The 21,949-nt window shown below is 37.8% G+C and overlaps 1 protein-coding gene across 1 annotated transcript in view; it reads right to left on the bottom strand.

Moving 5' to 3' along the window:
* Window positions 1-250: 250 nt before the first annotated feature.
* Window positions 251-21,949, bottom strand: part of DGLUCY (D-glutamate cyclase) — a 45,090-nt gene continuing 23,391 nt past the window's right edge. Inside the window, exons 5-14 of the mRNA XM_009904824.2 lie at window positions 21,167-21,365; window positions 19,496-19,646; window positions 17,727-17,849; window positions 15,348-15,545; window positions 12,781-13,041; window positions 12,360-12,459; window positions 10,506-10,654; window positions 7,092-7,211; window positions 5,540-5,691; window positions 251-425 (exon numbers count right to left, since the gene is read on the bottom strand). Of these exons, the coding sequence (XP_009903126.1) occupies window positions 282-425; window positions 5,540-5,691; window positions 7,092-7,211; window positions 10,506-10,654; window positions 12,360-12,459; window positions 12,781-13,041; window positions 15,348-15,545; window positions 17,727-17,849; window positions 19,496-19,646; window positions 21,167-21,365 (1,597 nt within the window). The 3' untranslated portion in view covers window positions 251-281. The remainder of the gene's footprint in view (window positions 426-5,539; window positions 5,692-7,091; window positions 7,212-10,505; window positions 10,655-12,359; window positions 12,460-12,780; window positions 13,042-15,347; window positions 15,546-17,726; window positions 17,850-19,495; window positions 19,647-21,166; window positions 21,366-21,949) is intronic.

Raw genomic sequence — 21,949 nt, forward strand, 5'->3', positions numbered from 1 at the left:
TTTAATCAGAAGCTTTCTTTGTAAAAAACAGATCACCTCTTAGTATATAATATCATTTAATATCTATTATCCATTATAAAATTACAGAAAAGAAAGGCAGACAAAATCAGCATGATGATATCCCCTTCTCTCTTCACAGAGATGTTGTAAGGGTAAAAATGAATGGTTTTGTGCAACCAAGACACCAGAGATGAAAGGTCACATTTTCTGATCCTTTATACCTTGTGGGAACCAAAGGGATACATGGGAATGACTCTTGATAGAGAAATCATTAGAGCCAGTCACTGTTGCACTTCTTGCAGCAGCTTTTCAATCATAAGTGAGTGAGTGGTGTAGAAGGGCAGCCCATCCACTTCCATCTCCAGGCTGGCAGTTTTCCCACTGCGGACCCCGTGCCTCACAAGCGTTTTCAGAAGTTTGTCTTCCTTAAAAACCAGAGAGAAATAGGATATAATTAAAATTCTGAATCAGAAAAAAAGCATTCATCAAGTGTTTTGTTGTTATCTTAATTCTAGGAGAAACTGACCACATCCTTGGTATTTATTTTGATAGTAATTTGATGATACCCTTTTCCCCTTGTCCCAGAGTCAAAAGGCTTATATTCTTGACTGCTGCTTAATTACTGAATGATATTATATTCTCCACAATTCTCCAAACAGCACACCAGTGTCAATTCAGAAAGATGAATCTTTTCTTTCCCCATAGTTTCAAGTTCCTATATTGCACAAATCAGAATCAGAGGAACTTCCACCCAAAGAATCTCAGAACACTACCTGTCATTTCCCCAGTGCAGCAGCTGACTGCAGATACATTTTAAAAGAAAAAGAAGAGAAGGGAAAGAGGATTCATGAGGAAAAATGGTTACAGAGAGTACCTGAACAGGCTGCACAATCACTTTCATTTCCTACATCTTCTGTGATCTCTGCATGCCATTTGCTCTCTGTCCTTTTTTTATTATGGTGGGGTTTTTTTTCCCCTTCTTCTTTCCCCTATTGATTTTATGACAATTCTGGCTGCTTAGGAAAGGGATGGAGAAGAAAGAAAACCCTGGAACTGTTCTTCTTTGGGTGCTTTGAAATAGAATGTACTTTGTTTTGACCTACAACTCAATTTTGTGTTTATAACAGTCATTTTCTTGTTTAACAGTAATGTAAGTATATAGAAAAGCACGTTCCAAGTTGATCTGTTAAAGTACACAGAGGAAATCCTTGTCTGTGAGCTATGGGCAGTTAGCTTTGTGACGTGAAAAGTCAGGATAAAATCAGCTCTGAAGAAACACTGCTGCTACGAACGGTGAAATGAGAAGACCTAGTTTCAGTTGGGCACCAAAAAGTGCTTTACTTTTCATTTGACAGTAATGCACACAATAGAACTCCTACTGTCTTAGTATTTGCTATAAAGATAATTTATTTCTCTAGTTCTGTTAATAAAAATTTAGTAACATAAAAAGCCTGCTCATGGCTTAGCTGCTTCTTGCCTCAACTCCATGGTAATCTGCACAAGACTTTAAAATAGTGTTGCACTATCTTTTCTTCCCTTTCTTTGCTAGGAATGCCTTTTCTGGCCTTCGGCCTACTGTTCTGTTTCCATTTGTGAGAAATTCTGCTTCGATGGAAACTGCTACTGAAACAGCCCTGCCAGTGTCATTAACAAATACTTCTATAGGTTTAAATAGTTCTTGTTTGATATTCCTAACAAAATCCTTTTTCTCTTGGACAGAAATGATGAAAAAATGATAAAGTTAAAATGTCAGATATTCTCTTAGTAAATGTTAGAGATTCTCCCCCCAGGAAGACTCCTGAACCATAAAGAATACAGTATCTTTAGATCTGAATGAAGACACAATATGATTGTGTCTTACTGGTTAGGCCGCACCTTGAGTACTGTGTCCAGTTCTGGGCCCCTCAGTTTAGGAAGGATGTTGACTTGCTGGAGCGTGTCCAGAAAAGGGCAACAAAGTTGGTGAGGGGTTTGGAACATAAGCCCTACGAGGAGAGGCTGAGGGAGCTGGGGTTGCTTAGCCTGGAGAAGAGGAGACTCAGGGGTGACCTTATTACTCTCTACAACTACCTGAAGGGAGGTTGTAGACAGACGGATGTTGGTCTCTTCTCCCAGGCAAGCAGTACCAGAACAAGAGGACACAGTCTCAGGCTGCGCCAGGGGAGGTTCAGGCTGGATGTTAGAAAAAAGTTCTATACAGAAAGAGTGATTGCACATTGGAATGGGCTGCCTGGGGAGGTGGTGGAGTCGCCATCACTGGAGGTTTTTAGGAGAAGACTTGACAGGGTGCTTGGTGCCGTGGGTTAGTTGCTTGGGCGGTGTTGGATTGGTTGATGGGTTGGACGCGATGATCTTGAGGGTCTCTTCCAACCTGGTTTATTCTATGTATTCTATGTATTCTATGTATTCTATGTATTACATAATCCAGTACATGGCCAAAATACGATCATTTTGGAAGGAATTAAAGGATACCTTGCACAGTCAATTAGCAGAGAACTTAGTATAATTTGGTGACTTGCTTTCTGAATGCACTTTATAAAGATTTGTCTTACATTTCCTCCTCATGTAGTTAGGTGAAACAAAGTTAAACGAGGCACTGGAGTTCTATTAAAGAAAAACTACGCTGGGTTACATAGTGTCAGTCTTAACCCCATGTAGCAACACAGCACTAATACAGCCATTTAAGGCAATTACCTGAATACATTGGTACCATAAAAAAGTGTTGCTTCCTAGTTTCTAAAATTAAAAGCATACATCAGCTTATGTCATCTGATTGCTCATATATATATGAATGCAAATACAAGCACCTGATCTTTCTGCATGGGAGAGGTTTTTCTCAGCACCAAGTATCTATTTCCAAAGCGGTAAATCAGATCCTTCCAGCCACAGAAGAGACACCTGGGCTGGATACATAAAATGTAATTTCTAATTTGAATTTTCTCCTACATATTTACATGTTAGAACTCTCTGATCTGCTTACATGTAGAAAAAAGTCTTGCTCATTTAATAGTATGTAACTGCCTGAGAAAACATATTCTATCATCAAATACTATTGTTTCCATTTGTAAGGAACATACTCAATTGTACAACACGCTTCCTTAGCTGCAAAGTGCTGCAATTTGCTCACAGTATTTCTTTAGTAAATAATTAATGTAGGAATTGGGTAACCAGGAAAATAAGTTAACAGAAAGAGAATTTGTTAATTTGCACTTCATTCATGGGAAAAAAACTCCCTATGAATGATAAAGCTAATAATACTAAAACACATGTCACATCTTTATATATTGCTCATTCATGAAGTAATTCATATTCTTATAGGTCATAAATTCAAAAGCAGTACTATACAGATAATTTCTTTCCATTCATAAAGAGTTCAGTAGAAGAACAACTGCCTGGTAATTAAAATAGATATGAGATGCAAGGAAATGAACTTAGATGATCTCTGAGGTCTTTTCCAACCTGGTTGATTCCATGAAATGCAGAGCTGACAGTAGGATGTTTAGCATGAAGTACGTTTGAATATGTATGAATTAATATATCTCCCTACAGTCACTTCAGTATAAAAGTACCATGAACATCTGAAAAATCAAACTCACCATGTATTAACCAACATAATTATAATTCAGCTCCACAACTGAAAGGTGAGTAAAGATTGCCTAGATGAAATTGTTTCATGCTCATCAAGTTCTCAAGGAGCCTTGCAGTATCTCCCAGCAGCATGTATGTGCAGACTAACCCATGCACTTAGAACAATCTCAATGTCAGTGGGAATGGAGAGCTCCACAGTTCTGAGGTTTCTTGCAGAGATATAACTTTTGTGTTTTAGGGGAAGTCTTTGTGTGGTGCTTATGATCTACAGTTTTAATGGGAGAAATGCCTTTTTGTGGAAGAAGAATGAAACACATTATAAGAAAGCTGTCTGCTGCTTGGGCACTCCTTCAAATATCTTCTTTCCAGTTACAAACAGACAGATATAAACATCAAGTTGGGGACATGTGGTGGTGCTCTTTGTCCTACTGGGGTAATTATTATCACATTAAAAGAGCTGGGTTGGGCCTAAAGTAGCCATATAAACATAAATGGTCTGAATCTTTTCATACTAATGGAGTGTGTAGATACTAATGTGTTCAATCTTCTGCACTGTTGACTGTTGTGTGGGTTGTAATTAAAGATATCATATTGTCTTGTCAGACATTTTGTAACCTTCTCTCTTCCCTAAAACCCTTTCCATTAATTTTATCTCAATAGATTTTAGTATTGCACTTAGGGTAGCCCATTACTGGATCATTATCAATATTCCCAGCTGTGTAGCTTCACAAAATAAAAACAAGAAGGATTTCCTGTACAGACTATCACATTTAATTATAGTACCTCATTATCGAGAATTTTGATCACAGTAGTTTTAGGATATATTAATTTAAAGGGCGAAACCACTACATTAGAAGTAATTAATCTGGTTTTGGGAAATATTGTACTGAAAGGTGCATATGCTTTCTAAATCAAAGGAGAAGTGGCTACATGTCTGTGTTAAATGCTGGAAACAGTTTCAGGTTTATGACACTCAGTTAAAAAATTAAAATGGAAAGAATCAAAACAGCAAAAGTAGAACCTACTCTACACTCTCTCTAAAAGAGGAGCTTTGTTGGAGTTTCATGCAGAATATACTCCCAGGAGAAACGCTCCACTGTTGTGGGCAGTATCTGTGGTAGACAATTGCACTTTGCTTAGCATTTTTGGAATTCACAAACGAAATGGTTTTGTACCTCCGTAGAGATACTCTGCCAATAAAACTGAAGTCCCTAAGTTATTACAGCTATGGAATAAACCTTCCTTTAAAAAAAACCCCAACACTGCCAAGTTAAAAATAGAGCCACATGCTTAGCAGGATGAGCACAGATCACAGTCATTTCTCACCCCTCTCAGTCATTTTACTTTTCCTCAGTCTGAAACCTTTGCATTCCCAGAATATCACACTGTTCAGCGCTGCATTAGTCAAAACACGTTTTAAAATATTCATCTCAAGTCATTCTCCAACTTTCATTTAGGAACATTCAAAACAAATTACAGAAAGGTTCTAACAGAACTAGAAAAGGTGGAAAGGTCAGAAATATGGAGTAGCTTCTGTATTATGACTGTGACTTTTCATTTTGCAAAAGGAGACACCCAAAGGAGACTACCACAGAGATTTCTAAAATCATGAAGGATGTTATGGAATTGACCAGGAAATTTTAATCCTTGTATCACAATAGAAAGATTTCTTGCACTGTCTGTAAGACTGTAGTGGTATCTTGTGCTTGAGATCACAGTGCACAAATACAATAATTTTGGAGGATTTTTATGTTCCATCTGTCTTGAATCCTTTGCAGCAAGTTTTAAGTACAGTGTGACTGCTCGTTCCCCAGGGATTCCCAAAAGTTACCAAAAGATCATGTGAAAGTAAGCTATTGAAGTGGACTGGGCAGGATTTAGCAGTTGGCAGCTGATTCCACCTGCATGTCATAAGCAAACTCCTTAAACTCTTTAGCCCTATGGAGTTTACCTTGGCAACAGAGGGAAGTGCTGAAAGCCAGATCGTCCTCTTAGATAACTGTGGAAATCCAACAGCTTTCCTCAGATAGCGGTCGTGTATTTCACAAGTGTTGAGGATATACAGAGCACAAGCAATGGCATAACCTCCCCAGTTAGAGACTCCTGCAAAAGAACATCACCATGAAATCAAAGTGTAAGAAAACCCCAACAAACTTACTGCCAAGATTCCTAACCTGCACGTGTCATTGGGCATGTACAACTGAGTCTCAAGTATTGATGGCAAAATGGAATGTGGATATGAATTAACTATTGCTATGAATTTGGAATATTTGTTTCAGAAATACAGAATTGCTTCACATACTATAGTGCTCTCAGCAGTACTTCTGCAAGTTTTCATCTAGCTTAATTTGTGGCTTTTCTTTCCAACAAAGCAAAAACCTTAGTGGGCATCTTCTGTAGCACAGTTCAGCTTGGCTTAATGTGAAGTCCACAAACCGTGAGGAGCCGTGCTACAGCCCACTGTCTTTTGTTTTTAACCACACAGAGGCAAAAAAAAATTTATAAAGTATCCTAAACCAGGCAAACTGTTGTCAGATCTTACAAAGGAATGCTGTTCCATTCTGGAGAATCCCTTTTCGGTCATAAATGATGATGTATTGAAGAGTTCAGCTGGTTTATAAGATGGGAAGGCACGGTGAAATGAACTGTCTGTGTCCTGATGAGTGTCCTCGATGTAAGTATCATATAAACCCCCTCACCATCACACACCCAATCTAATGTAGTCAATATCCATACATTTTCTGTAGGCTGTTATCAGATCAGTCCATGTTCTGGTTTGACAGCTTGTTTGTCAAGACTGTATTGGAGATTGTTAGAACTGAAACTTGCTGTGAGAAGGTATCAATCTCTGCTGCCTGATACCTTTTCCAGAGTCACAGAATAGCAACTTTTTCAAAAACTCTGAAGTTGTTTTAGTGCATGTAGGTTTTCACACTTAAACATGGCCAAAACTCCACCTCACTTTGCTTTGCAGGGTCAGTTGCTTTTGAAGGGAAAAACCAAAAAAAATCAGCAAATTGCCCAAGCAGCCCTCCTAGGTACATATAGCCATAAGAAATATATTTAATTATCACCACACTCTAACTCACTGCAAATGTTATTTTGTGCTGCTTAAGATGTTTTGGTGGAAGAGAATTTTAACTATAGCATTCAACTTTTATTACAGTGAAAATTTGTATGTGCATAGACAATTCCCACATAGATCTATTCTGCAGTCTTTCTTGTTATTTTATTAAAGAGGTGATATTTCATGGGTATTCAGGATTTTCCCAACTATTTCCAATTAAATGCACTTCCTTCACAACACATCTTCAGTTTTCTGCTGTTCCTGCTGGAGCTGTCTTTGCTTAACTATGCAGAAAATTTGATGCAGTCCAGAGACAGACCTGTTTGCTTGCTTGTACAAAGAAAGGGCCAATATGTTGGAAAGACAAATGTTTTCATGTCAGTTCTATTTCCAAAAATCAACAGTGCTCCCACCCCCTCAAAAAAAAATTCCTTACCAGCTACAATAGTAAAATCAGCTTCAACATCACAAGCTATAACATCTCCATTTTTTATGTGCTTCTTTACAGCATCTTTTACTTTGCCCATTCCTAATTCATTTCCTCCATCTCCAACACCTTTATTAAAAGAGAAAAACTCCAGATTAGTACGAGCCCAACATATAACTAATCATCCATTTAGGAAGCATCCAGTGTCTTCCCATGAGATGCTGTAACAGTTCATAGCTCCATGTGAGACAATTTATTCTATTTCATCAAAAGTGTCTACAACCAGAAGACTGTGAATGCAATAGCTGAAAGCGTCGCCTATCACATGTCAGCTTGTAGGTGTATATATGCAATACATGCTGTATTGGTGCAGCCAAAGAAATCAAAATCATCAAGGTCTCATGAACTGCAGACAGAATTAAGACAGAATGCATGATCATAATTACATTAGCAGAAATAAAGACAACACAAAAGAAATGAACATGAGAAATTATCCTGTGATTCTATAATAAAGCAAGCACAGAAAACTTTGTTAAAAGCTTTAATTAACAAGAGAGATTAAAATTAGCAATTATTGCAGAAAGATAAGCAAAAATATACATAAGCATTTTGGCAGATGTAGGGCTTAGTGTACTGGTTGTTTCATACAGATCATTGTGCCACCATCTACGAAGAGTCCAACACTGTGTACTATCAATGTTTGATTTTTTTCTAGTAATTTATGAAGCTTCTTTCTTCTTTGTTTTAATGTGCTCTTTTTTTCAGGGTGTAAGGCCTTGATTTTTGCTGGTCAAGAAGGAACACTACCTATTTGTCTCAGTGATTCCAGTAAAATCAGTGGGACCGATGTAATTTCAGGAAAATTCTAGACAATTCTGTGTTTGGGACATAAAATTGTTGCATATCATTCAGAGATTTGGAGACGAGTGCAACATATACAATAGATGGTTACATGAAAACTGGATAGTACCTCTAGATAGCATTAAAAAAATATATAAACCCCACAAAAAAATCCATTCATTTAAATGGAAATTAATATTTCTCACCAGTTAGTCTAAATCTGTCAGTTTGAAGACTTTATAGAAAAAAAACCAAGTCAATATCTGTGAAACAGAATAGCAAAAAGCTTCAAGTCCTCACTGCAGCATACTGTATCTGAATTTGAAATGTGACTGTGCTTTAATGAATAGCATGTGCTACAGGAGAGAAATTACAATATTTATAATCTGCATTTCAACCCTCCAAATGGATAAATCTAACACTGTAGTAACTGCATAAACACCTCACATAAGCCCGTAGCAAATTTCTTACTTAAGTGACACTGAAAGTTATATTTCAGCATCAGTTATTTATTTACCTCCTGAAGTTTATATAGTCAAAGAGAGTGTAACTGAATGACATAAAACTGACATAAAAGGATTTACCATGGAAAGGTTAACCTTTTTTCTTAGCTGCTTTAATAATCTGCTCACATATATTTAGGTGTTGAGACTTAATGGTGCTTCTAAAACCTGTTTGTTGGTAGCACTTTTCAAACAGGTAGTGACAACCACGATGCCTCTCTCATCACACAGAAACACGGCGGTCACTACTCTCTTGGAACAATCCACACAGCATTTTGAGTTTTCTTATATTCAAAATCCAAAATTTTGCTCTTAATATTATTTAAAAAGGCTAAAATGAATTCTTGTCCTTCAAAGATCATCAACAGTTTATTTAATGAAAAGATACTAATCCTTGCTTGGTTGTTTTTGGGTTCTTTTCCCTATCAGCCTTGCTTTGCTTTTCCTTGTCTTTGTTGATGTTCTGGTTATGCAATTAATAGATCTACTGCTGTGGATGGCTCCTATCAGTATTACACTGGGAAAAAAAGAACACCTCACTGAAAATTTTCCTGTACCATCTGTTTTCTTCTTCCTCTACACATTGGCAGAGGACTACATTTTACTGTAGATTTCCACCATGAGAGTCACCTGACAAAACACAGCCGTCCACACATGAGCCAGTCAGCTACACTTCTTTTAAAGTCACCAGAGAGAAACAGACCCTTCAAACATTCAAGTCATCTCACCCCAAGGCAGACATTTCAAATATAGATGTCTGAAAATAGACAAGATGAATCCTCCTCTCCTAAAGGCCTGAGCGCTTTCCAGGAAGAGGGAAAATAGTTCTGTTGTACTCTCCATGCAAGTTTTCACTGACTGCATTGGTTCCTGAAACTACTTTCATGAAAAAAATGCAGGAAACGTCAGTCTTCTGTGCTAAAAAGCATTTGTAGAAAGCACAAGTGTGACCTCATTTATTTTATGCATTGCTTTGGAAAGCTTTTCATTAGCTCCCATATAAATAGCATCTAGTTATGTCAATTGTATGACAGCTAAAAAAAACCCAGCATGTGGTTTCAGTAACATCTTTTGTGGAGTGAGTGCACAGCACTAGAAGAAATAAAAAAGACAGCTCAGCAGATAACTTTTGATGTGACTGAAATCAGCCTGCTAGGGGTACTTATTTCTAATTTTCTGACACATTTCTAATTTTGTTTCTAATATTTGTATGAATTATGTACCTCCCAACTGTGTTTTGGGCAACACAGTGCAGCAGGAGGCATTTAACTATGCAAGGATATTGTACTACACTTCATATATACCTTCATATATACCTTGATTTTGATACATTTGTTCAAAACCAGATGATACAATGAAGTTTTCAGGAAAAAAAGACTATCAGCAAAAGAGAGGAGCACTGTGTTGCTAAAAGCATTCTTATAAGATGTATCTGTCAAAGCTAATGTAGTTTTGTCATGAAGGTCAGTGTACTCAAAAATTATTACTGTATGTGTATATTTAGTTGGAGAAGCAACTATTACACTAGATGCAAACATGCAACCCCAGTTCAAGAAAAGGCACTGCTAAGAAACAAGCTAAACTAAGATTCTATCCAGACTGCTGTTTTAGCAGAGGTGTAAAAATCATAAAAATAGCTATAGTATTTTAATATGTAATGGATAATCTGAATGGAATAATATGAGTAATGAATGGAAATTCAACAGTCATTTGCTTTCTATGCTGTCTTTCACACACAAAATGCAGAATAGAGTCAGTGTCAAAACCCACACTTAGAGAAGTTTATGCATGCACACTGATGTATAGACAATAGCCACATCTGGGCTTGCATTTTTATCTTTAAATAAATAATATCTTTATCTTTGAAATCAGCTCCTTCACTTTTTTCATCTGTGTGAACCTTTCAATAGAAACTTGTAATTTTTCTTCAGCCATGGTCTCTTTAAATTCAATCAAAACAGACAGCTGTAGCCTGCAAGCAGTTATTCAGCACTTGCCTCCTGCTTCCTTTCACTTTAAGTAAGAGTTCCTGTTCAGTGCTTCTGTGGCTTCTGAAAATATAACACAAACACACACATACCTGTTGTTGTGACTCCTGGAATGGTTTGTGCAGCTAAAAATAGTTCATCTATGGGATCAACGAGATGTTTAATGTTAACTTTCCTGGCATTGTAATAATTGCCATCAGCAGCCATCCCAGCACGCTCTATTGCTACCAGGTGATCAAATCTGGTCAGAGACATGTGGTAAAACAGAAAAGAGGAGTCACAGCTGTGATTCTCACTTAAACTCTCCTGTTGGCTGCTCCTCCTGTTGTGCTTGGTCCTATTTTATGACATTTGGGACTGAAAGTAAAACTTGGATAACTGTTATTTTTGAATGTAGTTCTCTACAGTCTATTTTCAAATGTTAGTCAGTTTCTTTATACCTTCAGTGCAACTGCCTCATTCTGCGTTTACCACTAAGAAAAGGTAAGTTCCTGAGATCCATCTATCAGTCCTTTGCATCAGTCACCAGGCCTTGCTCTGTTTCATGTTAAAATACTTAATATTATGTAAGACATTAGTCTCTGTGTTTTCAAAGAAAACAAAAAAGTGGCAAATTAATGATAACCTAAATCCTTGTCAGAGGGTGTATAGTCTCTGCTTAAAGTACAGTGTTTAGCAAACGTTCATTTGTTTCTAGTTAGGGGGTTTTTTGGTTTGGGTCTTTAGATTTGTGGGGTTTGGGTTCTATGCCTATGAATATTTTGCTAGTTATGAAAGAAGACAGATGTACTGCAGATGACCTATGTTTTAGGGAGAATTTTAGTACACAGTACTCTATGCTAGATTTGAATTATTTTGTTTTTGTTTCTGTTTCTCCAGTTTTGCTGAATTACTTCATGTTTCTGCGGGCAGGTATCTACAGTGACTCCAGAGACCTTAAGCAGGTTAGTTGTCTGCTCTAAGTTAATACTTATTTTAGCTTTTTGGGGCTGTGGGATCGATTGAAATAGAAACTGGTTGTAATTATGTTTTGCACAGCTACAAAATGCATTTTTAAAACAATAGAAATTTGGTTTAAGACAATATATTAAAAATTATGACAGTATCATGCATATTATTACAGCATTCTTTCCACTGACCTGGGGAAAGAAATGTGACCTGAATAAGCTGATGAAGCAAATACCAGGAGGAAAGAATGTTTTAGTAAACAGAACAAACCGAAAGCAACAATGACATTAAAATGCTTTACAAGGAAAGATCAGTATGAATGAACAGTTTATGCCTAGTTAAAGGAAAAGTAAGTTGCCTGCTAGGCAATGAAATATATGTGCAGCTAGTTAGCAAATCACACACTTTGTACGGCTCTGAATTTTTCCCAACTCTGTACACTCAGAAATGCATACACAAGCAGCTCAATTGAGAAGGGCATGCATACATCTATAATACTTCCTAAAAACAATTATTGCAAGCACATGTTTTTTTAAATCCAATCAGATTCTCCAGTTGTGTAGATTGGAGGCAAAGTTCTAGAAAGTGAACACGCTCCAAAATTCTTTTCCTGTTTCCTTTACTAATTCTGATGTAATACTTCCCCTTTCTGATTTTCTCACTGATTTTAAAGTAGGTAAAATGATAGATTTATATTGCATGTGTATATCTCTATCTACGGAATAATAACTGAAAAACTTTTAGAAATGTTTGTATTTATTGAAATACAAGGTATCACTGTTCCTTTTGGGCTCCAGAAATGCATGACTGCAGAATAACATGGAATTCTGTAGTTGGTGTGCTCCAATACCAGTGTTTGGCTTCAAAGTTTGTTTTGTTCATCCGAAGTCTGAAGAATTTACTTGTAACCATTGTACCTTCTTAGATAATGGTCATCATTTTTGTTATAACTCTACCAACAGAGGTGTGACCCATTCTCAAGAGTTGAATACACATACCTAGGTTTTCCAGGATTCCCATTCTCACACAAAAATGTTAAAGCTGAATCAGCACTTTCCCTTTGATAACTCAACAGAGGAATGGGTTTCTTCAGGATTCCTACAGGGAAGCAAAATGCAATTCAGATACCATGTACCTTTCTTCTTGATATGTGCTTGAGAAGCTTAAAAAAACCCAAAACAAACCCCAAAAAAGCCCAGACATACAAAATTTGTCACAAATAGTTAATACCGAATCAGAACCCAGACATGTAAGCATTAACTTGAAGCTAGCTAGGTTGAACAGTGTCATCATAGCAATGCTGGTCAGAGCTCAGAGGATGAACTCTGGTTCACTCTCCAGACCAAAAAATAAAAGCGACAGTGAGATTAACTGAAGCAAACCCTGGCTCAAACTGGCAAGTTAAAAACGGTGTCTTACCTATTTGAACAGCCTCCTCGATAATCTTTTTGTTCAGATTCATGGCTCTCTGGTCGGTTACTATGGCAACCTCTTTCTCCAAGGCCTGCAACATAGCTGCAATAGCAAGGGCTCCTGGGGGCCCGTCATTCTCTTCCGGTGGTTCGTGAGTGAAGTGGGTAGGAAATCCAGTTGTTATCAGCACTGACTGAGCGTGAGACATGGACAGGCAAGCCTTCAGCAGCTCGTCCTGGCGAAGGAGATGAATTATACCTCGGTCTCCTACAGACGTGGTTTTAAAGAGAGCAGTACAATTCAATGTATTCTCCTTTTGGAACTGACGAGTGTCTGAACCTGCATACTTTAATGTCATAAAATGCATTAAAAAAAGAAAAAAAGAGGCAGGAATTGGGGTAATTTCCTCAGGAAACCTAGTAAGGTGTAGGATGTGAGTAACAAAGATAAGGGGCTATGCTTCCAGGTTAAGAATTTCAGTTAACTGCATTTTGAAAAGTCCTACACCTAGCACTTCTACCAAACAAGAGGACACAGCCTCAAGCTGCACCATGGGAGGTTTAGGCTGGATGTTAGGAAGAGGTAATTTACAGAAAGAGTGATTGGCCATTGGAATGGGCTGCACAGGGAGGTGGTGGAGTCACCATCACTGGAGGTGTTTAAGAGGAGACTGGATGAGTCACTTGGTGCCATGGTTTAGTTGATTATATGGTGTTGGGTGATGGGTTGGACTTGATGATCTTTAAGGTCTTTTCTAACCTGGTTAATTCCATTCTATTGTATTTTCTATTCCTAAGAGCTTATTGCGTATTGTTACCTTTTCTTTGGCCTTCTGATCTGTTATGACAGTCATGCTAAGCCATATCTAGCTACTGAAGCTAGATTGTAACTCAAGCATCCCAAATAATACAGAAGTTTTGATGCAGGCTTCAGATGAGTAGGATGGTCCTTTGTGTCTCTTTTACTTGATGCCCTTAGAGAAGAGCTAATTCGCAAATAAATTCCACTAAAAGAAATTAACCACTGAAGTGAAATTTCAGAGACATTGTAAGTTACCAAGAGACTTGATAAAGTTAGTTAATACAGTGGTATCCCAGTGACTGCTAAAAGATGTAACACTTGAGGTAGTAGGAAACCTTGTTATCTAACCTTGAGGAACAGGTGAATATTAACAGATGTCCCTTCTCATGGGTCAGTCCCTAAAGAGGCAACACAACACTGTTTTATCTGTGTATGCTTTTCACTGTTCAGACACTTCCTATCCACTTTCTTTTCCTTGGCATTTGGAAACACAAATTCACAGTACAGTCCTTTCAATCTGCTAGCACTCCTGAAAACCATGAATACCAGCATTATGTGCCAATGTTCACTGGCTGTTAGAGAGGTAAATCCTCACTATTGTTTTCTAGCTTGCTCACACCTTCATCTTTCTCACCTTCCCCCCAACATTTTCTCTTTTTCTCTCATAAATTTCCACTTTGCCATTTCTCCCTCTACTTCTCCTACGTAACATACAAACAATATACAGAGAGTGATCACAGAAAAAAGTTCTGAACAAAACTTAAGTAACAGATGCAGGGAATATTAACCTCTGAGAAGTGGGATATATCAACTGAAGTACTGTCATCTCTTATAGCAATAAAAGGGACTAACTCCTAAGTTAGGTCCTGTATTTCTGCAGAGCATGGCATTGTGCCAAGCTGAACTCCAGAGACTGGGAAAAGGAGAGGCCTTGTGAGTAAAAATAAACAGACCCAAACATATGCACACAGCCCAAACCCAGAGATTGGGAGAGCAGGGCGTAAGCTGTTTTCCACCACTGCCTACAGAGTGTTTCAGAAAATTTATGGGAAACTGAGATCAGAATTTACAGCAGACAGAGGGTACTAACTCATTGTGAATTTTAAGGAAGACTGCCCTGTTCAGTTTGCCTTTGTTTCTTTCTCATCTTCCTTGGGCACACATGCAGCCCTGCCGGCCACCCTTCTGTGATGATCAGGTGACTTTGGTCCATCACACAACAGCTCAGTGATGAGTATCTTAGCAGAACCTGCTGTAATTCCACCCATCAGAGAAGGATGTTTGAAAAGGACATGCAACTACTAGAATTTTCTGATAGGAGTACCATAGCCATGAATACACTGAAAGAAATGTGCTATTTACTTAGCAGTGAACACCCATGTAGCTGTTGCCAGCATGCTGGGGTGCCCTGTACTTTACACAGCGTTTTCAGTTTTATTTGGTAACAGTTCTTACTCTCTGTGGACTCTCCAGCCTACTGCAAACATTGATGCTTCTCTGTACTCTGAGAGCATACAGCCATCAAGGTCAGCTATTCCATTCCCCATAAGATTGAATGGTTTTGAGCAGACTCTGGTATGAAGCATGGCGATAGAAAAGTTAAGAACTTGTTATAGAAACTCAATGTATTCCACAACAATTTAAAAAAAAAATCTTAAACTTGCCTTTAGATTCTTCTGGTGTTCTTGAACTTTATGAATATCTTAAAAAGTAGGATAGGTCATATCTACCTTACAACAAGTCCACCAAGAAAAGAGGGTTTCTATTTTTACCTGGATCTATTCCAATTAGGGTCTCTAGAGTCTTTATCTTTTGGGCTGCTTCTGCTGACACAATGCTATAATGCAGAGGACTTTGAGAAATGCAGTGGACTTGTGGAACCTCTCTTGAAGATGTGAGTGCGGCATTGTCATTCTTTAGGTCAGTAACGAACATACAGCCAGGAGAGTGAGTAAAAGCTAATGGAGGTCCTAAAATGGGTGAAAAAAAAACTTAAATTAAACATGTTCTTATTGTAATATAAAGTTGCAAAAAGCTATTTAACAACACAGAGTCCCTGCCTAAGGATACTTATATCATAAAAACAGGTGATATTTTAAGTTACATTGCAGCAACTAATGCACTTTGGGAAAGAAACTTTTAGAAAGCTCACATGGGTAGTTGAGATCCAGTTTGAGGCAACTTAGGAATTTAACACTGGTACCTACTAAGGATGTCTATCAGGAACAGGCAAGCCTGAAAAAATGCGTTTGACATGCATAAAGAAAGTAGTGCATTGACATAACAACAAGTTAATGCTTAAGTTTGCATGCTGAGCTGGTGATACTGTGTCTGTAACATTAATTTTCTAGGTTCTAGAGTGCTGCTGGAAGCTATACTATGCCTTTGAATAGTCTTGTAACACTGACAAATTATGTCAACTGTTCACTATGAGCAGTCCTTTATCAGATTAAGAAAATTGGACACTAGCATCTCTGCAGTGTCTTGCCAACCTAGGTAGGAGACCTATAAACTGGCAGGGAATAATGGCAAAAAGTAGTCAATAAGCTTTAGCAAATGGAATCTGAGTAGCACCTAAAACCCTGATGAACAATAAACTCATATAGACCTGGCAGCACAGTAGCTTCCCAAACTGAAAATATTTGCCATCTATTTCCAAAAGTCTTGCTCTAGATTATAATGGATTTGGCAAAATTGATATGTTGTTGGAGAAATCACAACTGGTATACTTAAACAGCAAAGCTTTACTTTGTTAGGACAGTGAAAAGGGAGGAGATACTTCTTTAATAAGTACATATGTACTTGGTCTGTGCTAGATTTGTTGGGAGTCAATGGCTAGTAGATTAAGAGCAGTTGGAGAACATGGTTGTTGAGACTTAATGCACCTCACCAAACTATGTGAGTAGACAACATTTTCTGTGAAAAGCTAGCAGATTCACCTGAAGTACAGGTACTGGTGGTATGGCAGAATTTTAAATATCTAGCTGAGAAAGGAGCACAGAAAGATAGAAACTGTTCAAAAGTTCCTGAAATTCATTAATGACAACTGGGTTTAATGCAGAAAATGGAGAAATGAACAAAAGTAAAAACTGGTTACAGGTAAAGACAGGACAGAGAGCTGCTTTGGGCAGCTGATTGTAAACAGGCTTGCAAACTTTTTCCTCTCCTTTCCCTGCAACAAAGATGCATGAGAAAAATGAATAGATCTGCAGGAGACCACAGGAAAGAGCAGGATTTTCATCTTTGATGTAGGACTGGAGAAAAAAGAGATTGCATGTAAGAAATTAAAAACTCTCTGCTCCTAGTGCTAAACATGTTTACAGCAGATGTCAAGAGCAGTTTAGATAAACATTTGTAAGGAACCACAAGGAAGTAGCAGATCCTGCAAGGAGAAAAGGATGAAGCAGATGACCTCCCAAGGCTCTCACAATTATATTGCCTGTAATTATTAAGCTTCTTTTTTAGTAAGAACAAAAATAGGAGATTTCATTCCACACTAGTGATCTAGAGCAGGCTGTCACTACAGTTTAGATGTATTTCCTTGCCCTTTGTGCTTATGCCTGTTAAAAGTGACTGGAGAAAATGCAGGACAGTGCTGTGCAGAGAAGAAAGCATTTATGTAAAGTGTGTCTTATTCACTTCATTTCAGAACAAAACCTAAAAACTGAAAACTTTATGGGACAATTATGAACTCATTTCCAGGGCAATCAAGTTGCTAGCTCTCGACAACATTTTGTACAGCTGCTAGTGCTTTTGTGGCCTCACACCCCCAACCCCCCCTTAGTATTTTACTGCAGTGTAACATAAAATAATAATTTTAAAGGAAGGCGATCATAAACTAATGCCTTTTAAGCTTCTAGTTTTTAGTAATGACTTTAAAAGATGCTTTGATGCTGCCATAGCTTTAGGTTTCTGCCTTTAATATACTCAAAGAAAAAAAAGTGATGAAACTTCAGTAAAAAATTCCTTTAAGGTAGACCTGTATTTCAGAATATTATTTATTGTTTGTTTGGGGTATTTTTTAGCTCACCCTAAATCAAGCCTGCTAATCAGCTAACTCATTCAGTCCACATTAAAAAAATGAAGAGAGAGAGAAGAAGAAAACAAAGGATAATTAGAATTTAAAGAGAGTTTCCAAACATAATAAATACTGCTGTTGACAACTGCTTCTACTCCTGTCACTCCACAGGCCCAAAACACTGGAATATCACCAGGGTGGAGGCGAACTGGATCTCCATAGTTTGGTTTGGAAAGGTCTTGTATTCCCAGCAGACCTAGAATTGATAAAAAATGAAATCATGCAAGATTCCAAATAATAGCTAATACAGCAAAGCATGTGTGGGGTGGTGGTGTGTGGACCCTAAACAGTATTCAGCGACACAGAGATAAGATTGCAATAGTGCCACTGAAATAGTGTATTTAGTTTGCTTTTGAGTGCACACCTCTAGAACCTGAGCTGACATTTTCCCTTTTTGTATATCAGTAAACTGACTTTCAATTAAAATGTATTCACTTTCTTTTTGTAACAAAAGGGAAGCTTGACATGCATGCTGAGTCTCCAAGACATTATAAATCTATCAAGTGTAGAATTGTATTCATAACCCTGGCAAACAGGAGAACTACTGCAATGCAAAATGGGCTCTTTCTAAGACTTGTTTGCTAGTGCTTTAGCTTCTTACATTCTTCAGCTTCAGAGAAACGAGCAACCACTCTTTTACCTCTCTGGGTTAGATAGCTACATCTCACTTCTATCCAGCTTTCAAAAAATAGTGTTTTGCTTTATTATAACACCTCCTTCTAATGTTCTGGGTCATTCTAAGCACTTGCTCTCTTCCCTTGAAGTTCTTTAGATGCTTTAACATACTACAGTCTTTTCTAGAATTAATGTATATGGTCTATATATGTAATAATTAATCTTTTATGTTTAAAAAATATATATATATATACTTGCACAATCACCCTGTTGATCTACTCAAAATGGTACATCAGGGACAAAAAGGCATCTAGGGACGATGCGGGGCCTCTCCAAAAGGAGAATGGAGAGCTGGTCACAATGGTGACCATGGCACGGGGCTTGGAACTAGATGATCTTTAAGGACCCTTCCAACCTAAACCATTCTATGAATCTATGGAAGTAATAACTTATTTAATCTGAATGTTCAAATCTGAGGAAATATATTACTGGGATGTAATGTTAATTAGTGACATCTCCTTCCATGCTCTTCAACACGATCTTTCTGTGTATGTGGCTTATGAGACTACTGATTCATAAATTTCTCTTAGCAGAAGGAAACTTTTGTTGTTTGTTTTGATATTTTTGGTTTTGCTATTATTTTTTCAGTTGTGAATTGCAATCTATCTTCATCTCCCAGGTGTTTGTTTGGTTTTGATTCTTCCCAAACAGTTTCCTGGGTTTTTTGTTTGTTTTCCCCCACAAAGAATAGGCATATACTTACTTGTGCTGGGTTTTATTTATTCTGTCTTAAGTGTTGTGTTTAATGCATTCTATTTTACTATTTTTAAAGATAATGCAGTATTTCCTTTCACAGTCATCTGTTAAGACACAAAATGCATCCACACATACATCTCCTCATGCTGTCAGTCATTGCTACCCTGTCACTTTCTCTGACAGTAAGAAAGTACTCACATAGAAATGAAATTGCATACATTTCTGAAAAACATGATTACACTTTCTTACCAAAACCACCCCTGCCATCTAACTTAACTTATCTACAGAAGACAGCTATGTTTCATCCAAGAATTCTGTGTTCCGCTCACTCAAAACATTCTTTTCAATTCTAATCCCCCCACCCAACCCCTTTCAGGTTTGTGACCACTGAAGGATTAAAATATAAAAGTTATAGAATACAAAAATATTAAAATATAAAGAGCATGTAAAGTCAAAAAATAACACACTAACCAGGGTCACCTATGTGAACTGGTGCTCCATGGGCTTCTTTTAACTCGGATGTTGATAGTACAGCTGCTCCCAACTTGCTTTCAGGAATAGGTCTCATGGTGACTACTAGGTTGCAGCAAAAAGTAGAAATGGTATAGCAAGGCACATCTGTCTGGCAGTTTAAAAGAACCCAAGGTGTTAGCAACAATATTGAATAATAGTTATAAAGTATTCAAAGAAATAAGTCTAAAACTTTATGCTGTACTTCAGTTTAGATAGGCTGCATTGTAACATGTATTTTAAATAATTTTGAAGTATTTTATTAATGTATTTTTCTGATTTTGTAAGATCCAGCACTGCAGGAGTGTGGCATTCTACACTTGAGCTTCTTCACACAGATCACAAAAATTTGCAATGTTATGCATTTCTTGCTTCAGTAGATATAGCATATGTTTGGTGAGGTCGGTATATTTTGAATATTGTTAGAAAACAATGATACCCTTTCTGTATGGAAAGGGGAAAAGCTAGTAAGAAGTATCATGCAGAAATAAATCTAACTGGTCTGAATCTACTCACTGTGTTGGAAGAGAGGGGAGCTACAGTGCTCTGTAACAGAGAATCACAGAATTGTTAGGGTTGGAAGGGATTTCAAGGATCATCTAGTTCCAACCACCCTGACATGGGCAGGGAACCCTCATATTAAATCAGGTTGCCCAGAGCCACATCCCGCCTGGCCTTAAAAACCTCCACGGATGCGCCTTCTACAACCTCCCTGGGCAACCTGTTCCAGTGTCTCACCACCCTTATGGTGGAGAACTTCTTCCTAACATCCAATTTGAATCCTACCCATTTTTATTTTTTTCCCATTCCCCTAGTCCTATCATTACCTGACACCCTAAAAAAGTCCCTCACCAGCTTTCTTGTAGGTCCCCTTAAGATACCAGAAGGCCACAATTAGTCCTCCTTGGAGCCTTCTCTTCTGCAGACTGAACAGCCCCAACTCCCTCAGTCTGTCCTCCTAAGAGAGGAATTCCTGATGCTGGCAGTACCACCTCTACAGAAGTAACATAGCTCTTCTACACATTAAAAAAATCTTCTGTGCCTCTAGAAAAAATTTATGGAAGTCATCATCCTCACTAACTGGGATGCTGAAGCACTTGTTTTACTGAGACATAAAACAGTCTGGCTTTTTAGAACATTTTGTCTGATATCTAAATTGCATTTGAACCTAAAGATATACATGGGCACAAGGTACACAAGATAAACAAGCTCAATAAGTGGTATCTCTCAAAGGTCCATACTGGGACCAGTGCTGTTCAATATCTTCACCAATGATACAGACAGCCAGTTTGAGTGCGTCCTCAGCAAATTTGCAGATGCTACCAAGCTGAGTGGTGCAGTTGTTAAGTCTGAAGGACAGGATGTCATCTAGAGGGACCTGCAGAGGTAGGCTGAGGAGAATCTCCTAAGATTCAATTCAGCTAAGTGTTCAGTCCTGCACCTAGGTTGGGGCAATTCTAAATATCAACACAGGCTGGGGGATGATGAAATTGAAAGCAGCCCTGCAGAAAAGGATGTTGGGGATGCTGGTGGATGAGATTTGAGCAATGGGTATATGCACATGCTGTGAATATGGGCGAATATTCAAAAGCAAAGTTATGACAAAGAATATGCATGTGTGCATATGCTTACCTTATACATGCTTACATTACATTTTTGCTCAACGTTTCTTATGGGAATGCCAGCATTTTGGAATGCCTTTTCAAAAGAGAAGCTGCAGCCTATGTAAAAAGTCACCATGTCCTTAAGTTGTTGAGAATATTCCTTTAGGCTTTTCAGTGATCCAGTACAAGCTCCATGCTCATATATTCTGTACTGCAGGCAGTCAGTTCTAGTGAAATAAGAAGTTGTCACAGCTTTATAATATTTTCTTTTTTAAACAAGGTGAATTGTTTGAATTTATATTTACGCAGTATCAAACCACAATACAGCCTAACCTATCCACTTACTTTCTTTCTAGCAATGAAACAAACACATGCAACCCCCACCCAGAACACCTTATTTTGCACAAACACAAGTCCAGAAAATTGAAAATGCTAGATTTTTTATTAGGGTTTAGGTTTTATAGGTCAATGTCCCTTACACATGTCTTGTTACAGGGCTTCAAAAGTCAGGGAGCTGTTTTAAGACTTGTACTCCTGTTGTAAACACTAAAAGCATCTTTCAAATTTCAAAGAATCTACAAATACCCTGCAGTAACCATACATGCATTACCACCAAATGCACAACAGGGGTAAAACTGTATTATTTAATTCTGCTCTCTCAGATTGCAAAATATTTAGAAATTGCACAAAAATTCACCTTTGCATTAGAGAAATACATGTAACACTGTGTTGTCATAACGTGCTTCTCAAGAACAAGATGATCAGGCTGTTATACCATGATAGTTGTAATTCAAAGGTCTAATTCCAAGAA

Source organism: Dryobates pubescens, chromosome 5, assembly GCF_014839835.1.
Source record: "Dryobates pubescens isolate bDryPub1 chromosome 5, bDryPub1.pri, whole genome shotgun sequence".
Taxonomy (NCBI): Eukaryota; Metazoa; Chordata; class Aves; order Piciformes; family Picidae; genus Dryobates; species Dryobates pubescens.